Below are 19,758 nucleotides of genomic sequence, written 5' to 3' on the forward strand. Positions count from 1 at the left end.
GCCACACTAAGAGCTGAATACCAATAGAAACATCTACCAAATGATATACCCAGTGTCCTCACCCAAGGGCTCTCTGCCTAAGGGTAGCACAAGTACAAATGTTCAATGTATTTAACCAAAGGAATGGGGAGGACATAAAACTTAGTAGAGCTTCAAAGTATTGAAAAGCTTAACCCCTTCATTTACAGCCTCGTACTGCAACAATCGCATGCCCGCCGATGACGTCATGTATCATTTTCTATGAAGTGTTCTTCATTATTGTATTAATGACCCTATTCAATTAAAATTGACGCACATTACATCACGCTAATTAGCATTCTGGACATCCACTTCCTTCCTGCAAGTTTCAAACAAGAGCCAATATTGTCTTACAAGTTAACGACCCAGCATGTAATTGGTCTTGTCATGTTAAAAAAAGGTTTTCTACACTCTTGAAAAACAAACCAAGGAAAGCTAACTGATGTGACAAAGAGACACATTCACTAACTAATCTTAAAGCAAGTCACAAGGGGTGCCTGCTGACAATAGTAACTATTTATTCGGTCATCTGACTGAAATCATCCCAGAGTGTTAACCACAAAGGCTCACAGACAGCAGCAGTTGAGTGCACATTTAGCCAAATAGTACAGCCTGACACCACAGACTGCGCCAATATAAGGAGCTGTTGTTTAGTAACCATTCTTCAGAAGCTCCAGTCAAATGTGGAAAACAAAAACGTGAGAGGCACCATACAAAGCTAAGTCTTTGTCAACAGCACAGGCATCCTTCCCTAAATTTACACAGTTTATTGTCAGTTTTGTTTTTAATTGGTCACAAGAGGCGAGAGACAAAAGGACTGAGAAGAAACTGACTCTTATTTCTGCAATCTGAACAACACAAAATAACGTATTTGCCAATATTTGTATGATCGGTGTACTGAACTTCTCATTTCTTTCTTCTGTTTCAACATTCCATTTTTGTGGTTGAATACATAATATGAATGAATATGAATATGTATATGAAAACAATATAAAATATTAATTTGGATTATTTTCCCAATGTTACAAAAACAAATTAATACCTTGGGGCCACAACTGGCAACTATTGGCTTAACTAAATAAATGTAACTTATTTGAATTAATTTACACAAGCTCCTTAAAAAATGATTAAGATTTCCTATAAATCAAGTGGCACTGTGGCATCCCAGGACAAGAGTTGGATAACCTCTTGTACGAATGATTAAATGATACAGGCTATGACTCCCTAAATGATTGTCAGGCCACAAGTGTCTGCAGGACATGAAGTCTCCATGATATGTCGCACCGCAATAGTCATTTCACACTTCTGTTATTCATGAATAGAGGAACTTGACAAAAAAAATCCTCCATGCTTACATCGTTTTTTTTCAAGCCACCGAAAGCTGGCAACATAGCGATTTGTGGATTATTTTGTTCCAGAAATGAAAAATATAACATTAAAAACATTAAAAATTAAAAAACATTAAACATTTTTCTTCTTGTAGACAATGCAGTTATACTAGGTTTAAAGTATGATTGTTATATAAAACATACAGTAACTCTAGTAACTGACTACTAAACAGACAGGAAGGCACTGCCATCATGACCTTGTCTGGGTACAGGGCATTGTTTGTGATGGCACGTGGCAGTATTGACACTAACTGTGGTGAAAAACTTTGCACATCTTTTTTAAAGATATTCAAAAGATGGCAAAACTAATGTTAGAAAAGGAAAAGTGGCAAGCAAATTCAGCCCTTGAAGATTATATAGCTGCGTCCCATAGCCACAATGTCAGAATACTGTTAGCGCCCAGTAGTTTTTGTCAGATCTCTCACGTCTGTGTGAATACACCTGTTGCTCAGTATGTCAAACACGTCACTGAGGTTGTCCTTAAATCACTGATGCCTGAATACTTTGTTCACCCTGTCATTTGGTTTCACTCACCTTACTTGCGTATCACTCAAACTGAGCATGTCAACCAGCATTAAAGGTCAAACAGCTACCCTAAGGGAAAATATTAATACTTACATGTCACTTTCAATGTGTGTGTTTTAGTTCACTTGTCACAGCTGTAAAATATAGAGCTCTGGGTCGCAGCTTTGAAGGATTTATAAATACACAACCAATGACATGTCCAGAATTTGAGTCGTTTTTGCTGATCATGGCATCTCAAGGAGAGCCACTGGGGACAATGCAGGCCAGAGCAGAGGTAATGCCTTCTGAATCCTGTCTGCCTGTGCCTGGAATTCTTGAGACATATGTGGATGTTCTGAGCTGTGCAAGGAAACGTGTCTGGCTATATCAGTATAAAACTCTTCAGATATGAATCTGAATATAAAAACATTTGTGTTCAACAAAAATGACCGATGACAGAAATGAGAAATGCTTACGACGTTCAGCATTGTACACCATCACAATGTCGTAGTCATCAGTTATTCACATCGTAGGGAGTGAAACATGCAATAGTAACCCCTCCACACACGTTAGTAGATTTTACAAACTAACATCTGTGAATTAACTTTTTGGTTGACCATAAATCAATCATTATAATATTAATAAGTTTATACAAAGATGACCTGGTGCATTATTTTACAAAAACAACAACATAAAAATGTTTCTTTGCACAGGCCAAATAAAGGCATGCGCATTTATTCTTATGCCCATAATATTAACTTATTTATTTTTTTAAAGAAATTAAAGAACAGACAACTACTTTCTTCTCCCATTTTAGAGTCACTGTTGAAGTTCAGCAGGTAACTATTGCTGCAATACATATTGAGTGAACTATATACTTTTTGTCTTTTGTAGTTTTTTGTTGCACTGCTTACATTTTTAACAAACAAAAAAGCACTGATCCACAACTGAAACGTTGTGTTTTCTTTCTTCTCTTTTCAGCATGGAATAAACCTATTACTTGTTCCTTTGCAAAAAAGGACTTATTTCTGCAAATATACTGATCTCACTCTGCATATCAAGACCTGCACTTAAAACATATGTTATTAAGACTGGAAACAAAGAGAATAAATAACCAATAAATTCAATAAACCAATCTGCCGCTCTGTTAGAAAAAAATAAGCATCGGAAAATAGGTAAGCCTGTTAGCAGAGGTATGTCATCCTTTATTATCTCAATTTGACAGGAATGCTTTCTTACAAAATGAAATGATTAGGACTTCAGTAATACCTTCATAGTCTCCCTATTCCTCCACGGTGTCCCCTGCCATGATATGAACATAAAAATTCAGACAGAAGATAAGCCAAAGGTAATGTGAGAATAGAAGCCAAGATATTTAAATTCCTTCATATGGCCTTTTTATAGCAATGAACAAAGTATTCTCAGAAATAGCAAATCATCATGGACTTCATTAGATAAAAATTATACTAGATTCCATTCCCTATAAACCATTTGTGTTCTTGCAGACAAGCCGAATTCCCATGTCAACCACTGCACTTCAAAAATTAGAAACCCCTCAGCATACGGCACTGTCGCCTGGAGATCTTTATTCAAGGCTGTCAGTTCAAATTGCCTTCTTGCAAATGAAATGTCTCATCAGCTCCATCATTAATGTGAGTAGTACCTCCTTGATGAGCACTTAATATTCATTTTCCAGAATTCACATTTGCTCAAATTAATAAAATCACCGTCAGCATTAAACAGTTTCTTCCGTACGATTGCAGGATGAAACGACATGAGATTCAGATCTCGCGCCCGTCACGGTCACCTCATTCAGCATCGGCTCTAATAACAAGTGTTTATTCATTGGATGCATATCCTGCTATGGAGGATCCTTGCCTGTTTCAAGATAAGCAGCACACAATAAGATTCCTTCATTATATCCAAGTCTTGCCCTTATTCTCATATTAACCCCAGCAAAGAGTTTAATTTGCCAATGACACTATGTAAGGCTTGACTATAGATAAAATAGTGTTCTTCTACAGTTTTAGTGAAGTAATATGTCCAGGTTTATAAACTGATTGCCTCTTGGGAGGCAGTTAAGGGAATGGAACAAGGACTTCATTTAATCATTCGATGTGCCCTTCTGTAGTTAATCCCACACAGTGGATTGCTTAAATCAAAATTACAGAACTAGAAAGCATAACTCTTAATTTTGAGCCTTGTTTTTCTCATTTCAAAAAATGTAAACAGAAACACCTGCTATTTATAACCCGTTTGCAAAACCACTCACTTGTTTTTTTTATTAAAAAATGTAAACACTTGTATTTTTTTTTAATTACTTCTGGATCGCGGCAGCGACAATAATAATACAAGTCTCACATGTAAAGATAGGACTACTACAATTGCACAGCCAAGAGAAATCTTTATATAACTGGAAACGACAAGAAAAGGAATGAGGGGACATACATTGCGCAGTACCTGTCGTGTAGCCCGATGGACATCAGGTCCCCTCTGTGTGCAGGGTGGTCCATGCCTTCACCCAAAGCTGCTCCTCTGCCAACACACCAGAGACAAGGGAGTCACCATCGCTGTTTGCACAAAGATGTAACACAATAACCACATGCTTTGCATTAAGACTACACAGCACTTTCCCCACCAACAGGACCCTAAAGTGCTTCCCATAAAGGAAGGATTTTACCCACCAACAAAATACAGCAAACTCTGAGTGTGCTAATAACTCATTGCAAGTCAGATTAACCATATTTATTTTTGTAATTGTTTTTCGGTAGACAACATGAAGTAAGATGGAATTAGTGTTAGAATTGGCTGTAAATATGTTCATTATTAATATTTCTACCTAATTGTACCATAAGAACTTTACAAACAAAAGAAGCCTTTTGTATTGTCTGCCCTGTTTCATTGTATGTACTGTACTGTACATGTCTCGCATTTTTTAAAGACACCACATTGTCTAAGATCAATAGCAACAGTTGTACAACTTAATGTTGCTTTTTATATTGTCAATATACTGTACAATAGTTCCACATTATCTTAATTTATTTCTCACATAACATCCCTTGAACTTTAACTTTGGTGGATTCTGTGTCCCCGTTAAAAATACTTAAACTTAATATGAAACAAAATGATCTGACCAGCTTCTCACATATCATCATAACACAGGTACTATGTTAGGTATAACAGCCCCTCAAACAGATTTTACAGGTGATGCTGATCAGAAATCTCAGAGACAGTATAACATTTTTTTTTTTTACTCTGGAAGGTTTCCCAATTTATATAAATAAACACCTATCCTCAGTTATTTGTTCCTCAGAAACTGGTCATATTGTAAAATCTTGCTAATATTAAAATCACCGTTCCTTTACATGTTAAAGCAAAAAATCATTTCCAAGGACAGAAAATCATCAAGTATTCCCAATTGTCACCATAAGAGTACTGATTTTGTCAGAATAAGAAAACTATTGCATGTTTATGATTTTTTTTAAAATTAGCCCAGCTTGAATTTCTTTTTGTGAAGATGGATGAGGGTAGGATTTAAATGTTTTCATGTACTGTAGTCATCTTTTCTTGTAGCTAGTAGTTCAGGTGGGTAGCTGCGTCAGCATGCGTAGGCTGCAAAGGAACAAGTAATAGGTTTATTCCATGCTTCTTCAGAAGACTCCACAGACGCAACGCTGTGTTTTCTTTCTTCTTTTTTCAGCATGGAATAAACATATTACTTGTTCCTTTTCTTGTAGCTAGCTCATCTTTGGAAAACTTCTCTGTAGATTGGGCCTGCTACACAAAGATATAGACATAAAGAAAGACATTTAGAAGAATTATATGTTCTTCGCCAGGCCCTGCTGGATTCACCAGAAACGGAATGAGACACTGACTATATGACAAATATCCAAATGTCCTATCAAATAGCTGCCACACACTTTAACTATCTACAACACAATATAAAACAAAAGAAAAAACAATGCAACTAAAAATGGTTCTAAACTCTATAATCTCAGATATGTCTAAATCCAGTGCCAGTAATAGTGCCAAATACCATTTAAAAAGCAAATGGGAGAAATCAGAATAAGCAGAAAATAGCCTTTCTTTAAAGTCCCCATAAGTCTTAACCAAACATATTGGCTACTGTTCTTAATCATTATTCCCATATAATATAGGAAAGTCATTACCTTATATACTCTAGCAAGAGATATTAATTCAGTAATAACCATGACCACAATTTTTCACTTCTTACTCATTTCAAATGTCCCTTTCCATACTTCCAAAACAGCAATATTCAATAACCGCCTTTGTTACATTTTTTCTTGTGAAATACAACACTGAATAATGCTGACACTTCTATTATCCAACCCAGCTCATAACAGCTCTTCAATTGCTTTTGGGAAAGAGATGTCTGATTGAATCTATTTAATATAAAATACGGGTTGAACTGCACTTGAAACTGAAGCAAGGCGATTATTAAGCAGAAACGGGGAGGAATATATTTGCTCATTAAAAATCGTCTGTGGGGCAACAGCAACAGCATACAGGATTCTGCCTACACCATCAGAGCTCTTAGAACATGTTTCTCATGTTCTTCCCACAATGCATCACTGAATCTGACTGGCTCATGGCCAGGGCTGAGTAAGATGCACTATGAACGGTTGAGAAAGAAAGCAAGGGGTTATGACTTCCAGTACGTAGCAGTCACAAGGTTGGTAAGTAATCGGTCCTACAGTAGAATGCTATCCATCCCCTTCCTGAGGGAGCCCAAAACGTCAATGTCAAGTACTGTAAGTGACAAAGAATATTTGTATCTGACAGTGCCTTGTACTTCCCGTCCCACATTGTATTTTGGAATTGCAGAGCTAGCTCTGAAGCAATTTCTTAAGCTAAGTTACTTGGGGAGCTCTAAGAATTAAGATTCTGGAGCTCTTGCTCTACAACTGGAGCAAAGTGCTTCAATCGGATTGTTTGTTCTCAATTGACGTATCTGGAGGATGACATGGTAACATCTGTTTGCATTGCTGTCTCACTAGGGTATAGGACGATGGATTCAATTCCTGGGATGCTCTCCGCAGGGAATTTGGATGTTCTCCTCATGTTCCCAAAGAGGGTACTGGTAGGTTAATTGGCTTCTGGGTAAATTGGCTCTGATGTGCGCGTGTCCATGTCCGTCTGTCCCGTGATGGACTTGTGTCTCTTCCAGTGTGTATTCCACCTGGTGCACATTGCTTGCCAAGATAGCCTCCAGCTGCCCTACAACCTTAATTGGATGGTTAGAAAATGGATGGATGACTTTTCTGGTTAAATAAAGGATTTTGCAAATTATGTTTCATAATATTAAAGCATAAATTAAATCTCACGTGAATGAATAAGTGAAATCAAGGTTTCTGAGACTTAATCTTAGAGTCTTCTTTAGTTTGAACAGATTTGAATTCCCATGCAATTGAATTATCTTGGACACACAATTCAGGATTTTGGTATCGGGTACCTATAAAGGCAAAAAGCCTTTAAAACTGACAATTACTGAAAAGTTAGCAAAGCCGATTACTTTAGAACAAAGATTTAAGGGTTTTCCAGCTTTCAGAATCTATCAATCATAAACAATAACAAAACAGGTAAATATTTGTAACTTATAATGCCTCTAAGATATACGCTGTCCACTCATTACGGCATCGCTGTTTTACCCCTATAGTTTACCTATATATTGGAATATAACATCTTTTGAGTCATTGCTTTCCAGCTTAGTGAAACAGCCAAAGTGATTTAATATTTGCATTCTTAATATATTTTGTCTAGCATTCAGTTTTTTGCTTTCACGTAAGAAAATCTAAGAGGCAACTAGATTTCTGAGATGTGTCTTAATTTTATCCTCCTAAAAGTACAGGCACACTCAAAATATACAAACTGTGATGGAGTTGTCTTGGCACTTTTATTAATTGAAAAAAAAGATGAGACATTTTGTTGCAACTTAGAGTACTGCTCAAATGCACAATTAAATCTCTTCAATCCACTACACTAACATTCAACACTACACTTATCAGTTTACAATAATACTTAAACTGATCTTCACACCTCTTTGTCAAGTCCCTTTGACAACACAGCAGTCTCTTTTTCACAAGGGGCCAAATGAAGAGGATTAATTTGAGTACAAAGGGGTGCTTGAACCTACGCAGTTTCCTTGCTGGAACTTTAAGAGAGGCTTTTTAATTGTTTTAAGCAATTTAAAGCGCAGAGAACAGAAGCCAGTGTAAGAATATGGCGTGTTCAAGACAAGTCTTTGAGCCACTTAGGAATGAATTACACACACACTGGGCTTGTGAGCGTGAGACCAGAGAGGCTGCTTGCCTGTTAGTACTCAATGTTAGCACACAAGCCTGTGCTCAAATCGGTGGTGACAGTTTTGTTTTCCCCTGTCACAGAACCCTCCTAACTGTGGGATCCTCAAATGCAGGAGGGCTACCTTAAAGAGTGCCCTATGCTATAATTGAATACACTGAACATTTCCATTCCCACAAACTCTAGAATAGAACGTATTAACGTAATGTACTCTTCTGTTATTGAACATTCGCTGCAAGACTACTTTATATCCTTACGCTAACACCCATAACGGAAATTCGACATTTGATTCCATTATGTCTTAATTCAAATGTGAGTCCACAACTGAAAACCTAAAAGGGCAGTTTAACCAAAGACCTGGCCTACAGTTGCACCACAAATCGACAAACATCCAATCCACCAGCAATACCATAAATGCTGATAATTTACACGATTTCCAAGAACATTATGAGATATCACTGCAATCTTTGGCTATTCCTTTGATTTCCATGAGAAGCAGCAACAGTTCGCATATTTTGACATATTCCATATGAAAACCTTGAGAAATTGAAAGATAACTTAAAACTGAACATGTTTTTTTTTATAGAAAACAATGTAAAATTTAGGAAGGTGACCTCGGGTACATTGAACTTTTCTTTTTGAATAATTCACAATTCATATTGCTGTCAGAGGGTGCTCAATAGAGTCAGTGAGCCCTAAGAGATGCTCTTTTACAAGTGACAGGTTTAAGAAATAAACAAATATTAGAACAAACCTAATTTCTGTGCACCAAAAAGACAAAGACTGTCAAATAATAATGACACCCCAATTATGAAGACTGCAGCCCAGCTCCCTGCTGTGCTACAGCTGAGGCTTCATTAATACTGACCTTCTGTGTCCATACTGCCTGCCACGCATTTTTCAGCCCCTATTAAAAAAGCTCTCAGCTGAAACCAGTCTTCTGCAGTTAAGGATCCGTGCAGCTTCTTTCCACACAGAATGCCTTAATAACACACTAATGAAAGGTTTAATCCAAATGGGAGGCCATTCAACTTTAACAACTTGTAGCAGTTGTATCAAAACGGGCTTCTTTGAACACAACTTGTCTCCATGAGCTTACAAGGCATTTTATCCCAGACAGCTGACTCTCTCCTCCATTTGTATTTCCTCTCGCAGTGTACATCCCCCCCGTCAGCAAGCCAATATTGGATTATTTTGTTTGTCCGTCGACGCAGGAGTCTGTACCCTCAGGCACGGGGCTTCGCAAGGTGCCAGGATCTGCTTAGGACTGTGGTTTTACACTTTGTGCACGGTAAAACGAGTGATATAGCAGAAACAGGGTAACACACAACAAAAGTGTCATCCGAGCATGAATTACAGAGTAAAAGCAAGCTTGAAATATACTGAGTAGGGTTGAATTATATTTGAGTGACTAATGATATCTTGGTATCTTCCATATGGCAGTATCTCATCTAAATGAAGAAGATGCCAAAGAAAAGGAAACAAAAGAGGTTCTATTAATAATGCAGTTCATTTACTGGTACAATGCAGAGAGCCTGAGGGGCACTGCATACAACTACAGTGCAAACTTATTGCTTATCCGCATATTGGTGTCCTTATCACAAGAAAATGTGCTTTCAGAACTCCCAAAGGCTGAATTTCACATGCACTATTCAGATTTTAAATCTGCTTGGCAAGAAATGGCCTTTTGAAAAGTGCTGGGTGTTGCGGTTTGGTGATCTATGCAGTAGCAGCAGCAGATGTCATGAAAAATAGCAAAGTAGGTGAATATTATTTTCTGATTCACTTACCTATTTTAAACCTGTATGAACACTAGAAAACAGAGTAAAGCTTAAGTTTGGAAATGCAACCAGACGCTGGGGAAGAAAACACCACCGTTCTCCTTTTTTTGCTGTACTTCCTCCATTAATAAATATTGCTTTATTATTGCAAACATCACCATCCTGATTAGTTGTTTTTTATGAGAAGGTCTAGTAGACTAACATTTCGAATAAGCCTAATTTATTTGTTTCAGTATAAATAGTATCTGGATTAACTTTCCGAACCCCTGAAATGTACTTTCCTATTTATAGATTTTTCCGTATGATTCAGTATGCTATGCTAATAATTTATGAAATCAGAAAAACACATGGAAGAAATAATAGACTAACAGATTCTTTGTTTCTACAAAATGAATAGAATGACATTTCCTGGAAAGTTAGATAATTCAAATCTAGTCTGTGACTCAAAATGTAAACCAAAACCTATTTGGTACACATGGTACAGAGAGGAAGGCTGCAGTACATAAACAGAAAGCAGATGACAGATGAGGGATATAGCATGTGGTACTTTTTATGTGCAAGGAGTGAAACTAACTTCTGAAAGCAATACTGAGGATGCCGATGCTCACTGAACTTTCAAGAGATGGCTTTAACAAGCCTCGAGGCAAAGAAGCTATAAATCAAATGTGGATGTATGGGCGCATCAGTCTGCAGTGTTTCATAAGTTCTCCTCAGGTTACTCTGCTGTTGAAAGGGCAGGTCAGCAACAAGGCTTCTTCACAAACCAGCCCCAACTGCATTGAACTACAAGTATTAGAGATCAGTAACAGGAATGACCCATTATATGAATTCTCCATTTGATTCCCTCACGTCTTGATTCAATTGTGAGCCCACAACCAAAAATCTAAAAGGCTAGTCAAACCAAAGAACTGGCCTACAGTTGCACCATACAATCTACAAACTCACCAGACATCCAAATCACTAGTATTACCAAAAATGAATTGCTCGACTGATTTGTTGATTGGTTTTGTGTTGATTAATTGTATCAGTACAAAACAATTATGTCATGCTGAAAACCCGAGTGATGCTGCTTAAGTTCCTTTTGCTTAAAATACAACCTGGTTTGCAAAGCCTTTCATTCATCAAATACTCATTGTTGAAAGTCTTTTCCCTTTAAATGGATCTTGGTCTTCGCTACACACAAAAACACAAAAAACATGTTCTATTGTCTTTGCACAAACAGCGCTACACCCCCTTCTCACTTTATTGCAGAAATGGACATTTCTCAACCACCTGAGACAGACTGAAATATTCCAAGGCAAAATTTTCTCTTCTTTTCATATTACATTTTAATCCATGCTTCCTATTGAACAATGTATGATGTAAAATTTACAAATGAAGACAAATTCAAAGTGTGAAAAGTTGTATCCTTTCAAGAAATGCCTCCTATCATAATGGCAACATATCTAGTCTGCTATAGAGTCCAGAATTAAAGTGAGATTCATCCTGTGCTTTTCCACGTATTCTGCAAGTCTTAAGGTCACACAGTTTTAAAAAACAAGTCTTTGCAACAAATTTAAATGTTTCTAAACAGTGTGAGAAGCTTTCACTTTGTGCAGCTAATTGAACCACTACAATAATGGCCAGTGTTAAGAAAACGTCCATCTAAATGTTTTTACCTCTTCTGCATTAGTAGCATTTTTTTAAGGGTAGAGATGACATTGTGGATTCTACTCCAGGACAGCAAAGTACAGCAAAGACCACCCTCCAGTACAGTACATTTTGATTACAACGACAGAAAGAATACAGGTTCCATAAAATGCTTCAGATTATTTTTGAGCATTTGTATTATGACACTGTTAAGACAACCACAGCAGTAGACAAAGAATGTTGAGTTTTATTTGAAAATACTGTTATGCAGTACACATGACAGCAGACAGCTCTGTACTATTAATATCTATAATATAAGCAATAGAGTGAACAGCCACATACAGAAGTAAGAGATATTACACATCGGATGTAGACAGAAACATTTTTTAGTGTGATTATTCCAAGCCTCTACTATATGCAGGGAACTTGTTCTTTTCAATTAATTTTTTAAACAGTCTCTCTACAAGGTGAATCTGAAAAATAACCTTCTCCAGAAAGCAGAATATCTGGTAACATAAGACCCCAATGACTTCTTCACACTTGTGAGCTACAAACTCACAGAGAATCATAGCTGTTTATCCTCCCATTCTTGATGAAATAAAACCATTCATTCATTGAAACCTCACTTTTAATGGACGGTGTTTTGTTTCCTGACATAAGAATAATGTCTTTGAGTTAATGCAAAGACTGAAGAGACCACTAGCAATATAATGTCAAAAGAATCAGGAACGTAACCCAATGTTGGCTAGAAAAAATAAAATCAAGGACAATTGGGTAGCATTTCTGGGAACTCTTTTTGCTTAGAGCATTTTGGCATGTCCTTTGTCCACACAAAATTAGCTTAAAAATGAAACCTCCAGCATTAAAAGTATCTAAGATACCTTTTTATAAGTAAATCTACAACAGATAAGTCCTAGCACTGCTTGCAATCATTCACACAGTAGAAACAAGTAATGCAAATGAAGGAAAAAACACTTTTGCAAGAGTTAAAACAGTGCTGTCTATACTGAGGAGTCAGGTAATGGACACAAAGTCTTTAACGCTATTCCATTTTGTCTGCTGTCAATTCCCAACAGCTCATGGTTCGCATTTAAAATAAAAGCCAACACCACTGGCTCTCAAGTCACTCCAAGCAGCAATATCAACATAGCTCACACACTGCAGAGGGCTGTGTCTCACAAGTCAAAGAGGTGATTTTCGAGTCCATTTACTCCCTGGAATATAGTGATTATTTACATAATCATTTAACAAACCACAAGCTTTGCTTGCAGACTTACAAAATTACAGAAACTGTTCAATTTCATCAGCTTTTCAAGGTCACCTAATTTCACCTTTTGAGATCTGATACATATACAGTAGCTTGCATTACTTCTTCCCCCACCTCCTTAACTTTTGACATGGTAACTAACAACTAAAAAAAGCTGTAAAAAGATTTTTGATGGAAGAATAGAAGGGAAGCCAATCCACATTGCATTTATTTTCTGGCCACAAAGCAAAATCACAAGGTACATCATCATAAAAATTTCCTGACAAGTGCCAAGTGCCATTCCCTAGAACTCAACTGCTAATGTTATTCAGATTTGGAATTAAGTCTGCATATTACAACACCTAAAAGAAACATCAGCAGAAAATAACATACTATGTTAGATATTACTCTATCAGTTTGTGCCTTCAGAGAATGAGTTCTCCATAAAACCTTATTTACTCGAGTGTCTTCTAAGTTAATAGGCCTCAGTATGTCTAGTGTTCTATGGCACGTGTGCTAAGCAAAAGTACTCTGCATCAGCACATAACTCCCATCCTCTGTTAATTCAATAGCTCCCAAGTGTGAACTGTAAGGTTCTCCTGCTCACATATACTGTAAGGCACTGAATGGTCTATCTCATCTCCAGATTGTTTTGAAGATTTGCAGAATCAATCACTTAAGATCAGATCTGCTGATTTGGACCTTCTTTCTTGAACACCAGGTTCCACACATGGGTAACATTCTTCTCTTGCATAGCACAGTATCTATGGAAGGCACTGCCTACATTCATTAAAAGAATGAGTTGCAACATTTGCAAAACAGTTTAAAGATCACTCATTGCACTACAGCTTTTAATGAGCAGTTTTATTCTTGCTTTCACTAAGTTTCACTATGTTTTTTCCACATTTTTATTAACGTATTAACGTTTGCTTTGAAGAATTCAATATGTTCATGAGGGGATAATTTTTTTTGACATCACAGCACATTTTAAACTGCTCCCTATGATCTGAGGCAGCAGCAAAACTATATCAGGAGAAACTTAAGAATGTAAGAAAGCCTGCAATTAAGAAAAGGGCCTGCTTGCCCACTTGATACTTTAAGAGTTAGTGCATCTAAAATTTTGCCTGTCAGCTTCTTGAAGGAGCCCAGAGTTCTCACCTCAATCCCAGCTAAGAAAGATATACACAGTTGGGGGTGCCACCTATTCTCAACCTTAAATTAATGCCCTTTTTAAAATCAAACCGTGATACCATATCCTTGTTTCACTGGTGAACATGAAATCACCCCGTTTACACCCCTTACAGTTTTACAGACACAGACCGAATCTCCTCTCCATCTTTTTTGTTCAAGACTGAACAGAAGCACACGTGCTTCACAGGTAAGTCTTTTCAAAGTACTTTTCGTTCTCTCTTTCACCCAAAACAATATTTTAGAGAAGGATAAGATGTTGTCTTGTTTCTGGAGTTGATACAGTAATGCATTTAATTAGCCATTGTTATGAACAACAGAACCTGACATCCTTTCAGCAGTTTGAAGAGGTTGTCTTTCAAAAGCAGTTCAATCTGTAGAGCACAAGAGCCATATGGTATTACTATTAATATCTCAACTAGTAACTTGTTAAGGACCTTCTGCCATCTGCCCATCCTATGGCCAAACATTTGCAGTGAAGATAATTAGACTGTGGTGCTATTAACACTCAAGCAGATTTCCCATTCCACTGGGAAAGCAGTAGAGTTCACTGTTTCTGTGACCTAGACAGGGAATTTAAAATGTATTAAGTCATGCAACACTTAGTCCTAACAGAGAATCTAAGGGTGAGATAGTTGTGGATTGCGTGAGGGGGTTCTGGGAAGACATACCGCTGTTTAAAAAAAAAACAAAAGTATAATCTTTTTGTTCCAAACAAAGGCGAGCACAATCACAATAAAACAGTGCATTTTAAAACATTATTCATGCCAACAATCCAAGAAACAATACACCAGAACCATTATCGCAAACGATTTTTTTGTGTGGTCAAACAAGCATTTATATGCAGCATATGAGATTCCTCTGGAGGAATGAGCTGCTGCTGTTACCTGACCAGCTGCAGGAAGCCGGTGGGTCAGGTGATTGTTTAAAAAGCAGGACGAGGAAGCACCCAGGGTCAGTCTGTGGGAGTGGACGGCTGCTGTCTGACAGCACCACTCCCCACAGGAAGGACAGACCACTGACCATGGACTAAAGGAATTGCGAGTTTCTGGAAAAGAAACTAAGTTTTTGAACTTTTTGAAAAGTCCTTTGAGAGAGACTATGTTGAGAATTGTTTGTTTTTGCATCCGGTATTGCAGCTCAGCTGCTGTGCTGTGTTGTAAGACAGGGACTTCGTTTAGGCAGGAGCTCAAAGAAGAGCTTTAGTTTTTATTTTGGGTTTTCTGAACCTTGCAGCTGAGATGGTGTGTTTGTTGGCCTGGACCCAGCTAATTTTAAAGATCCCATTACGACACGCCCAAGGGTTTGTCTCAATATCTATCTGAAATCATCATACCTGTACAGAAATTATCCTTCTGTGGGACATTATGGGTTTTACACAGAGGCTAAAGACCAAAAGAGCATAAAGACAACATTTTTACAATTAAAAGTCAATTACTGTACATTAACTTTATTTAAGGAATAAAGAAACAAGAAGGGGATTCCTCAGGTGAGGAATACCTGGTGACATAGTGGGTTATTTTTAAATTTTTAATTCTGTGGCAGTTGTAAAAAAGGATCACTAATTTGCTGAGTAATGAAACTCAGCTATTAAAATTATCTTGCTTTCCCAACCTATAAAAGGGTGGGACAAGCACAACCTTTTGTCTTCTGGTCAGTGAAAGACCTGGATCCTTTGGAATTTGCTGCTGAGGTATTTTTAAGAGTACAAAGACATTTTTAGAGAGTATGAAAGTGAACTAAGGCTCCAGAAAAGAAGCTAGACATATATTTGTTGAATGTGAAATTGAGTTGAAAGATTAACCCTGTGCTTAACCAAGTAAATAAAACATGGATGTTTTAGTGGCTTCTTTTTCTTGCGGTGGATAACAGTATACAATTGAAATATCCTGACCAGTATTTATGTGGCACCCCCAAACTGACACAGTCAGAACAACTGAGACATAACTGCAGGTATAATGTCTAATTGTCCATTGTCTAATAACATAGGGTGTATTCCGTTACTGTTACACAGTCTATAATTCATTTTCACTTCCACACACAGCCTCCACCATTCAATACTGTAGAATCATACTCAGCTGTGTTATTAGAAGTATAGACCGTCCAACGGAAAAACTAACTACCCTATACAAAGGATTCTAAAAACAGTTTAAATTAAACTGTACACAGACATTCTGCTGCACCAACTAAGCTGTGTTCCTATAATAGTATTTTTTTCCAAATATTTGAAAGCTATCTGGTCATATACTTTCGTTTCCATCTCCATGAATGACTTAAAGAATTTTGTGAATATTAAAATGTCTAGGACAGTATTACAACTGGAAGACAATCTGAAGTCTGAAACAACTATGATATTACTTTCTATGAAAGCACAATTGTACACATCAGAATATTGTTATGCTCATTTCAGTACTCAAATAAACAATAAAAGTCAAATCCCTACCCCTGCATGAATAACTTAAACATAATTTACTTGCTTAATCGGGAGATTTGCTATTTTCTCAGATTTTAACTTTCCAGACAGTAAACCAGTGATCTTTGGTGACTTCACACAATACACACAAACGTCAAGCTCACATTACAAAGACATAATTGTTGACAAATTAATGTACAAAAGTACGTTTCAAAAGCATACATCACGTGTATCAAATCCGCATTGATCCAGATAAAGAAAGGAAGTGTACTGCACACACAAAATTAAAGTACCCTAGAAAATGCTTCTTTGCTGATTTGCTGCCTTCTCAGAGCTTGTCAATGGAAGTGCTGTTTCCAAGTATAGGAAACTAAAAGCCTTCTCCCTTGCCAGGAAAATTGTTACTTCTATTAAATTAAGGTCAGAAGGGGAGTGCAGAGTACTTGAAAACTTCAAAGGTACTCAGCTCACTGCTTCAGAAATGCTGGTGCTTCCTTCCAACAAGCACAACCACCATGTGCTCCTCCTCTGACTGGCCACTAGGCTGTGCAACAACGCCTTACAAACAGAAATCCCTCTGAACACAATGGACAACAGAGGTCTTATGAAAAGTTGAAGTGAAGACTTCTGAGGAAAAAATGTGGGAAACTCTTCCAGACATAAGAAGAAAGACAAAGGAAAATGAAAGGGGTAGGACAACACCTGACACACTTTTAACAGCCTGCACAGAAATGCCATTCTTGTACAATGTTAATGATGTTACAGCTAACCTCATATCTGAATCTGAAGTAAAGTTCCGACATGGTATCCATTTGTCTACTAAAAATTAAATTATCTGTTGTAAATATAGGTTTTCCTGCTTGGTTCTAAATACGTTACCCTTGTGTCATCATTTTCTCCATTCTTTTTCTTTTCATCAATATGTTCCTAACTAACCACATTATTGCAAAGGAGCAAGTAATAGGTTTATTCCATGCTGAAAAAAAGAAAGAGAACACAACGTTTCAGCCGTGGAGCCTTCTTCAGGTGTCACGGCCGAAACGTTGTGTTCTCTTTCTTTTTTTCAGCATGGAATAAACCTATTACTTGCTCCTTTGCAGCCTACGCATGCTGACGCAGCTACCCACCTGAATAACCACATTATCGTTTAACCCTGAGGAAGGAAAATTCTGAACAACTGACCGAACAAATAATGATTATAGGTTTCAGGAGATCAATTCTAAAGACTTCCAGATTCCAGATGTTCCGAATTTCTCTCACAAAAGCTTAGGTTTCAGACAATTGATGTCTTTGTCAAGTCTGTCAGCCTTATTGCAATAAAAGATTGATCTGCTTTAAATATACAGCCAGTAAGTTGATTCCACAACTCTGCTGTTCACCTATTCTGATAATTTCCAACTGCAAGATATACAGATGCGACCAACTTTTTAAACCACTGCCACAGGGGAGCTTTCTTTTAAATATCTGTGTCCAGATATTTTAAATTAGATTACTTGTATAAATATCTGAAGAGATGTTAAAGGACATATGTGAATTTCATTAAATCTACTTTCTATATGATGGCACACTGCCGAATCTTTCCTCTTTATATTGTAGTAAAGCCATCTACATTCTTAATAGGTCATTTACCTTAAAAGATTTAAAGCACAGTCATTCTACTCAGGGGAAACAACTATGCTTGAAGTGGATTGTGGGAACTTGTTAAAATGTCAATTGTATACACTACCTCCAAGCACTTTACAGTATTAGAGAGCAGCTAATATTGAGAAGGGCAATAACTGTTTTCTACACCAAAGCGTGCATCACAACCATCCTGCACTGAAAAATACAGTCAGCAGATGTATCTTTGGTGTCTGTCTACACTCCCTTCTATTACTATTTTAGGTGGGTAATAAAATGGATAACAGTTGTTAATAGTTGCTAATATAGGATAGATGACAAATATCTGACTTCATTTAATAACCATGCAATTAATCATTAGTAATGATCCCTTTGATTCGCTTTCTCTTTAAATATATGCCACTTATTTTTTTAACAGAATGTACCAATATTAATATCACTTGGATAAATGTGTTTTACAGTATACTTTACACTAAAAATCCCTATTCAAAAGTACAAACACATGGGGAGGTCAGGTAAACATGTACTGTATGTAATGGACAGGTCAACCCATAAAATACTATTGCACTACTGTTTTGGCTTTGTCCATGCTATTTTCTTACACTCCTTAGTTTTAAGTCATCATCTTAAGCCAACTGGCAACTTTAGTTATAATTTCTAATATTTTTACCTGCTTCATATTCTACAATATTGCCTTTTGTAACAAAATGCATATCTGAATCTCACCAGGAAACCAAAAACTATTTTCTTTAAGACATGGTGGATGTTACCAAAGTTATCTTGCCATTTCCTCTGGCAAGAAAGGCAGAGCACAACCAGATTTTTTACATTGATTTATAATGCATGCTTATCAAACGCTGGCTGGGAAAACAAAGACATTTCACATCTGATGTTAATCAGATTTGTTATCCTAAGTTACCACCCATCCTCGACTCGTAACATTCAAAAGCCCCACAGCACTAAAAAATGGAATTGCTAATGCGGTATGTCATGTTTCTATTAGAGCTGCCGAAAATTGTTTAAATTTTGTTAAATTAGGTCAATATGATTGATGAGGAAAGTTTATGCATCTGCTTTGCTGTGTTGATCCAAATCCAAAGGAAAATTATTAGTTTAAACGTTCTGCTAATTATGTGATTTTCACAAATAAAAAAAGAAAAATGTACAGAGAATCTATGATCTTTCATTTCTAAAAACAAAGTGCTGATACATAAATTCAAATTCTTGCAATAAAACACCCATCAAAAGCATTCTACTTCTCTCCCATGATGAGAACTATCACTTTGTGTCGATATGATTTCAGTGATCATTATATTTATTGTCCGTGCAGCCTGACACCTTAACGAATATTCCATTTAAAATCCATAAACACTAATACGGATTTTCACATTTTCAAACATAACTGCAAAGGTAGGGGAAAAGCCTCCATTAACACCAGTTTAAAGCTATTTCAAGTTATTCATGAGCGCTTGAGTAAGCAGCCACCATCAGAGTTTCATGCTTATCATTAAGCAACAGTGTTGCTCTCTGTGTTGAGATCTTGTCAGATCTCAGAAGCTAAATTAATCAGTACTGTAACATGAGACTCCAAAGGCAAACCAGGGTGCTGCTGTAAGTGGTGGCGGTAGACCAGTAGGTGGTAACCTTCCC

The 19,758-nt window shown here is 37.0% G+C and overlaps 1 protein-coding gene across 15 annotated transcripts in view; it reads right to left on the minus strand.

Moving 5' to 3' along the window:
* Window positions 1-19,758, minus strand: part of klhl13 (kelch-like family member 13) — a 116,896-nt gene that overhangs the window by 79,687 nt on the left and 17,451 nt on the right. For 3 of the 15 annotated variants that reach the window (XM_015351820.2, XM_015351824.2, XM_015351815.2), the window contains exons 1-2: window positions 9,100-9,321; window positions 4,371-4,445 (exon numbers count right to left, since the gene is read on the minus strand). In XM_015351820.2, coding sequence (XP_015207306.1) covers window positions 4,371-4,445; window positions 9,100-9,128 — 104 coding nt within the window. In that variant the 5' untranslated portion in view covers window positions 9,129-9,321. Of the gene's footprint in view, window positions 1-4,358; window positions 4,481-9,099; window positions 9,323-19,758 lie in introns of those variants that run through there. The other 12 variants (XM_069193445.1, XM_069193444.1, XM_069193441.1 and 9 more) reach the window with 8 other exon arrangements.

The sequence above is a fragment of the Lepisosteus oculatus genome, chromosome 8 (assembly GCF_040954835.1).
Source record: "Lepisosteus oculatus isolate fLepOcu1 chromosome 8, fLepOcu1.hap2, whole genome shotgun sequence".
Lineage (NCBI taxonomy): Eukaryota > Metazoa > Chordata > Actinopteri > Semionotiformes > Lepisosteidae > Lepisosteus > Lepisosteus oculatus.